General features: G+C 49.5%; 1 protein-coding gene across 1 annotated transcript; it reads left to right on the top strand.

Annotated features, from left to right (window-relative positions):
* Positions 1-311: 311 nt before the first annotated feature.
* Positions 312-5,268, top strand: LOC311367751 (uncharacterized protein; the record flags this gene model as incomplete). Its single annotated transcript, XM_084486570.1, has 9 exons — positions 312-545; positions 1,335-1,406; positions 2,427-2,549; positions 2,649-2,723; positions 3,290-3,385; positions 4,231-4,337; positions 4,541-4,709; positions 4,837-4,920; positions 5,137-5,268. Exons 1-9 carry the CDS (start codon positions 486-488, stop codon positions 5,266-5,268), a joined length of 918 nt encoding a protein of 305 aa, XP_084342696.1. The 5' UTR covers positions 312-485.
* Between the last annotated feature and the right edge of the window lie 2,107 nt (positions 5,269-7,375).

Consider the following 7,375-nt stretch of genomic DNA (forward strand, 5'->3'; position numbering starts at 1 on the left):
CTCTCTCACCCCCTCGTCACTCTCTCTTGTTTCTCTCTCTCTCTCTCCCTCTCCCCCCTCCCTCTCTCTCTCTCCCCCCTCCCTCTCTCTCTCTCCCCCCCTCTCTCTTTCACCCCCTCCCTCTCTCTCTCCCTCCCCCCCTCCCTCTCTCTCTCTCTCGCTCCCTCTCCCCCCCCCTCCCTCTCTCTCTTCCCCCCCCCCCCCCTGTCTCTGTCTCTCTCTCTGCCTCTCTCTCTCTGTCCTAACTTGGTGTGGTTCTCAGTCTAAACACTCTCCTCTCTCCTCCCTAAACCCACTAGAGCTGCTGTTGGCGCGCATGACCTCAGACACACCGTTTCTACTGGTCTCTACTGTCCACTGGTCTCTAATGGTCTCTACTTGTCTGCTGATATATATTGGTTTCCACTGGTCTGGACAGGTCTTTGATGGACTCTGCTGGTCTCTACTGTCTCTAGTAGTCTGTACTGGTTTGTACTGGTAGTGAGATGGCGAACTGCAGGACCTACATGAGAGGACTGGTGATCAGCTTCAACCTGCTGCTGCTGGTAAGATCACATGATACATCACATGATACATCACATGACACATCACATAGACCATCACATGACCGTAACCAGCTGGAGGACTGATGGGTAGACTGGTTGGCTGATGGGTCCATCCTACCTGGGTAGACCCCCATGTTTGAAGTCAGCAGTTGGCCTATCAGTAGACGGTCTATCAAGAGAGATCCTATCAGTAGAGGGTCCATCAGTAGGGGGTCCATCAGTAGAGGGTCTATCAGTAGAGGGTCCATCAGTAGGGGGTCCATCAGTAGAGGGTCCATCAGTAGAGGGTCCATCAGTAGAGGGTCCATCAGTAGAGGGTCCATCTGTAGAGGGTCCATCAGTAGGGGGTCCATCAGTAGAGGGTCCATCTGTAGAGGGTCCATCAGTAGGGGGTCCATCAGTAGAGGGTCCATCTGTAGAGGGTCCATCAGTAGGGGGTCCATCAGTAGGGGGTCCATCAGTAGGGGGTCCATCAGTAGAGGGTCCATCAGTAGGGGGTCCATCAGTAGAGGGTCCATCAGTAGAGGGTCTATCAGTAGAGGGTCCATCTGTAGAGGGTCCATCAGTAGGGGGTCTATCTGTAGGGGGTCTATCTGTAGGCGGTCTATCTGTAGGCGGTCTATCAGTAGGGGGTCTATCAGTAGAGGGTCCATCAGTAGGGGGTCTATCAGTAGAGGGTCCATCAGTAGGGGGTCTATCTGTAGGCGGTCTATCAGTAGGGGGTCTGCTATCAGTAGGGTGAAATGCATTTTCTAGTTTGATATACTGTGTCTCTACTGTGCTCACCAGCTGTTTGGGATTCTGATGATCGTTGTGGGATTCTCCTCGGGCTACGGCAACAAACACCTCATCTTGATACAGGTGAGCCATGACATCACTAATACAGGTGAGGAAATGACAGTATAATGTGTACTACAGGAAGTAGTAGTATAATGTGTACTACAGGAAGTAGTAGTATAATGTGTACTCCAGGCAGTACTAGTATAATGTGTACTCCAGTTAGTACTAGTATAATGTGTACTCCAGGTTGTAGTACTAGTATGATGTGTACTCTAGGTAGTACTAATATAATGTGTATTCCAGATAGTACTAGTATAATGTGTACTCCAGGTAGTACTAGTATAATGTGTACTACAGGTAGTACTAGTATAATGTGTACTCCAGTTAGTACTAGTATAATGTGTACTCCAGGTTGTAGTACTAGTATAATGTGTACTACAGGTAGTACTAGTATAATGTGTATTCCAGATAGTACTAGTATAATGTGTACTACAGGCAGTACTAGTATGATTTGTACTGCAGGTAGTACTAGTATAATGTGTTTACCAGGTAATACTGGTTATAGACATAATAAAGAATAGACGCCGCATCGACCGCTACTGCCTACTGGCGCTGACGAGCCGTGGGGCCGCCATCTTGGACCGGTCGACCGCTCCACTCAGTGTAATCTGTTTGGTGCAATGAACTGTCAGAGCATTTAATTAATCACACCTCACTGAATACCAAACTGATTTAAACACATGAACGTTTTTGTATACGCTAAAACCCCTGAAAGGGGACTGTTTTGCAGAGCTTCTTTCTCGTGCTCCCTTGTGGGGTTGTGACACACAGACAAAACCAATGACGACAAGTCAGAATGATGGTTGTCGATGCCAAACTGTGCCAAACTGTTGGAAAAGTAATCCCCCGAGCCCTGTTTGCGATGGTCCACTGATTTGAGCAGGAATATGCTGCACAGTGCTCTGGCATCTTGTGTCTTCTGCTGCTACGCAACAAGAGTATGACCAGTCCAAGATGGTAGCTGCATTTCTTGCACCCAGCAGCCAATGTGGCGTTTACTCTTTATTATGTCTATGGTAATAGTACGTGTGTATTTCTCAGCTGGATGAGTACTCCAGTACCCAGGGCCTGCTGGTCCTGAGGGGGTTCGGACCAGTTACCGTGGTGATCGCCATCCTGGGACTCAGCGCCTCGGCAGCACGGACCAGGACCCTACTGCTGGTGGTGGGACACACACGCACATGCACAAATGCACACAAACACACACACACACACATACGCACATGCACACAAGCACACCCATCACCGCCTCTCTCTCCCCAGTACTCTGCCCTGGTCTTCGTGGTGTTCCTGGCCCTCATGATCGTGTCAGCTCCTCTCATCCAGGTCCAGACCCAGGTGAAGACCGCTACTGTCTCTACTGCCTCTACTGTCTCTACTGTCTCCAATGTCTACTGTCTCTACTGCCTCTACTGTCTCTACTGTGTATCCATTATGGCTAATGTGTCGTCTCTCTCCTCTCCTCTCCTCTCCTCTCTCTTCTCCCCTCCTCTCCTCTCTCCTCCTCTCCTCTCTCTCCTCCCCTCTCCCCTCTCCTCTCTCCTCCTCTCCTTACCTCTCCTCTCCTCTCCTCCTCTCTCGCTTCTCTCCTCTCCTACTATCTTCTCTCCTCTCCTCTCTCCTCCTCTCCTCTCCTCCCCTGTCCTGTCCTCTCCTCTCTCCTCTCCTTTCCTCTCTCCTCCACTCTCCTCTCCTCCTCTTCTCCTCTCCTCCCTCCTCTCCTCCTCTCTCGCTTCTATCCTCTCCTCTCCTCTCTCCTTTCCTCTCCTCTCTCCTCCTTTCCTCTCCTCGCCTCTCCTCTCCTCTCTCCTCTCTCCTCCTTTCCTCTCCTCGCCTCTCCTCTCCTCTCTCCTCTCCTCTCCTCTCCTCCTCCTCTCCTCTCTTCTCCTCTCCTCTCCTCTCAGATCGAGCGGGGGATGGAGGAGTTGTTCTTGAACGTGACTCCTCTCTACAGAGCGGAGGCGGAGCTCCAGCAGCCCCTGGAGGAGCTACAGCTGACGGTACGAGTCTCTCAGCGGACCCCCTGTTTATTAATTGGGTCAAGGTGTAATGGGAAAAATCAGTTTTCACATTCTGTGTCTCTGTACCTGTTGGAATGTGCCTGTTTTCATGACACCTTTCAGGGGATGGGTTCAAAGGCTGTATTTGACCCCCTAGGGGAAGGGAGACAGTGTTCCAACTGAGAGGAGCTAGAGGAGCTTCAATCAATAGATTACCATCTGGGTAACAAAGGCTTTGTCTTATTTGGGTACAGAGCGGCTCTCAGAATCCTCCTGACAGAAAGAAGTCTGTGTTTTAGTCAAAACGTTGGACTGCTCTCTAGGACAGACGCGGGTGGATTTCCCAACCAGGGGTCTTCAGCCTGGCGGAGCCTCTTTGAGTGACAGGTTGATTCCATGCAGGGACTTCTGCTGGTGGGGCTCTTTTGGAGAGACACGGGTTGATTTCCCATCTAGGCCTTGGATGATTGCATGATAGGCCTAGGATCATTGTTTGTTTGTTTTATGGATTATTGTTAGTTTTTTTGTATTGTTTGTTGTATGTCACTGTACCGTTATTACCCAAATATATGACCATAATTGTTATAAGTTCGGTATGACTCTTTATTCTATCCAGTTTGGACAGTTATGATTGACTTGGTCCGGGAAAGGCCTACCTACTTATCAGCTGGAGCTCTTGATTGACATGCAAGAACGACGAATTACACACAAACAAGTTTCTATTGTTCTCTCTCTCTCTCTCTCTCTCTCTCTCTCTCTCTCTCTCTCTCTCTCTCTCTCTCTCTCTCTCTCTCTCTCTCTCTCTCTCTCTCATCTCTCTTCTCTCTCTCTCTCTCTCCCTCCAGGACTCCTGCTGTGGTCTGAAGAGTGGTTCTGATTGGAAGGATCAGATACCTCCTTCCTGTTTCTGCTCCCCTCCTGACTCCTCCTCTACCCACGACACCCACATGAGGTCTGTCTGTCGGTCTGTCTGTCTTGTTAGTTACTCAACATGATTGTGACCAAAAACAAACCATCTCCTCTCCTCTCTCCTCTCTTCCTCCTCCCCTCTCCTCTCCCCTCCTCTCCTCCTCTCCTCTCATCTCTCCTCCTCTCCCATCCTCTCCTCTCCTCTCTCCTTTCCTCCTCCTCTCTCCTCCTCTCCCCTCCTCTCAGCTCCTCCTCTCCTCCTCTAGGCAACAGTACAGTTCTCGCTCCTTGTGTGTCCGTCAGACGGTCACATGCCCCCGTGACCTCCCGTGACCCCGTGACCTCCCATGACCCTGTGACCTCCCGTGACCCTGTCACCTCTGCAACTTCAGAGGAACTGTGGGTCCACTCCAAGGTATACACACACATACGCACAGGCACACAAACACACACACAGGCACACACACACACACACACACACACACATATACATGATTCAGCCGGTCTAGAATGATGATGATGATGGCGAGGCTGTGTTCCAGCCCTGTGGTCCGATCCTGAAGAGTCACCTGACCTTCCTCATCAGAGTCAGTATAGGAGTCATATCTGCCTTCACCACTGTTCTGGTAGGCTCACACACACACACACACACACACACACACACACACACACACACACACACACAGTATATTTTCGTACCTAAAATAAACAAAAGCATGAAAAATGTCCAACCTTGTGTGTAATGTGTTTTTTTTGTGTGTGTGTGTGTGTGTGTGTTTATGGTTCATACCGGTTTGTGTGTGTGTGCGTGTGTGTGTGTGTGTGTGTGTGTGTACGGTCAGATGGCTGCTATGCTCCTGTCTCTAGCTCTGGCTCTGGAGAGGTTCTGGAGCCACTGGAAGACACCGGTGGTGGAGACCACTGTGGACGACTTCAACAGAGTCAAATACCAGCCTCAACCCTCCCTCACCTGACCCCTCAGCTTCAACCCTTCCTCCCCTGACCACTGACCTCTCAGCCTCAACCCTCCCGCCCCTGACCCCTGGCCTTCACCACGTTAAACGCTACTCCCTGTTCATCTGCTGTGTTGCGGTCGACAGGAAACAAAGCTCTGTGTTTGTGTCTGATTTAGAGCCTGTGAGCAATAAAATAACCCTTGAGAAACCAGCGTGTGACAGGATGTCCTTCATTTGAGTGCGATGCTGAAACCAATGAGCTGTTCCCCTGATAATACAGACACTCTCACACTCCTCTTCAGTTGTAGGGGGTTCAGAAGGACCACCTTGACAGACCATTCTCAGTGTTCCTGAGCCGCCCAGCAGGGGGTGCTGTGATCAACAGTCCGGGTCCTGATCCGCCAGGCTGAGGCTCCAGGTTGAAGATGTTTAGTCAGAGTTCAGAAGGAGCCAGAGGTTTGGTTCAGTCTTATTGGTTTAGATAAAGATTGATTTAGATGTTTCCCCAAACGATTGGACCCTTCTTCCATGGCTCATCGTCTCTTTCCTCCTCAGATGACAGTATTTTACGTTAACAATCAACCTAACATGTATCCATCGAACTGGTATTTCTCTGTCAACCTTTTTTTTGTCCAGATAATTGTGGTCGAAAGCCCGACAACTGAAAACTGACAACCTGTGATGGCCACCTGGGCGCCCGCTGGTAGCCACAGATATTCAGGACCTCAGGCAGCCATTTGGAGTTCCCCTTTCTTACAGACAGGGGTTATCAGCGCTGTATCCTTCCCCGGATTGTCGGCAAGACTTTAAGTTGTTCACCTGCTTATTTTTCTTCTGGTATAGTATGATCTATAGTTTTGTTTATGGTTTCTTATACATTATAGAGACTTCTACACTGATCCGTATACATACATACACTCCATCCACCACTGATTCGACAGTCGCATCACATTGCTGTTTGTCCGTAATGTTACTTAAATATTACACCAAGTTAAGTCATGTGTTGTGTTCCCTTTGTTTGTCCAACCCTAGAGCCTGTTGGTAACACCCCACCACCACTTAGTACTCAGCCCTTCTAAAAATAAACCCTTATCCCGGACGGTGAAGGAAGCAGGGACGTCCTCATCACAGCTGGGGCACAAGAAGGTTCCCCTGCTCTATACTGGGGTGGGCCCCCTGTTCAGAACTCCCTTCAGCGCTTCAACCGCTGTGTGCCTGTTGTTTACTGACCTCTCTGCAGAGACTACATTTATTTTATGCTATCTTTACCCCTTTTTAAATTAAACTCTCTTAGTTTATATTTAATTAGGTTGTCGATTTAGTTCAAATAATTCGATACTAATACGATGCGCATTTCCACTACCGGGTACGCTTCGGACCCAGCACGCCTCAGCTCAGTAGTGAGGGGGCGGTATAGTCCAGCTCGGTTACGTGTCGCGTTTCCACCGCCATGGTAGGGCGGGGTTTAAGCCGGACGGCGATAGCCACGGCAGCTACGTAAGCATCGTGATCTCATAGCAGCCCGACACAGTGTAGCCTGCTAATAAATCCAAGGAAAAAGAAGAACGCGCACAATAAACAAAGCGCAAGCAACAAAGTAGGACGTCCAAGAAGGACGGCAAACTTTTGCGAAACATTTTCTTCAATAAACAAAGCTTTCGCCGTTGTCCAGAAATACCTTGCGGGTACTGTGTTGTTTGTTATTATCCCCCTGTCGCACGGAAGTGATTCTGTCGACCAATCAACGGACGGTGTGTGTAGCTTAAACTTGCCGGGATCCTTTCAGGCGTCTCAGTACCTCAACGGAGGAGTACTGCGAGACGAAAACGGTTCAATACGGCTCAGTCCGGGTCACGCCCACTTTTGGCTGTGGAAACGTGACCTGTGCCGCACTGACCCACACTGAACTGACCCGCACCCTGCGGTGGAAATGTGCCATTAGAGTTTCCACTGCCAAAAGTTGGGCAGGGTCCAGAAAATATGTGCGACAGGGGGATAAAATCGGACAGAATCACAGTACCCACAAGGCATTTCTGTTAGTGCTGTCAGTAAAACCCACTTTAACGACGTAAATTTTTTTATCGCGAGATTAATGGGGGGAGTTTTATTTCCTCTTTTTTTTTGT

This window comes from Micromesistius poutassou (assembly GCF_964030765.1).
Source record: "Micromesistius poutassou genome assembly, chromosome: 22".
Taxonomy (NCBI): domain Eukaryota; kingdom Metazoa; phylum Chordata; class Actinopteri; order Gadiformes; family Gadidae; genus Micromesistius; species Micromesistius poutassou.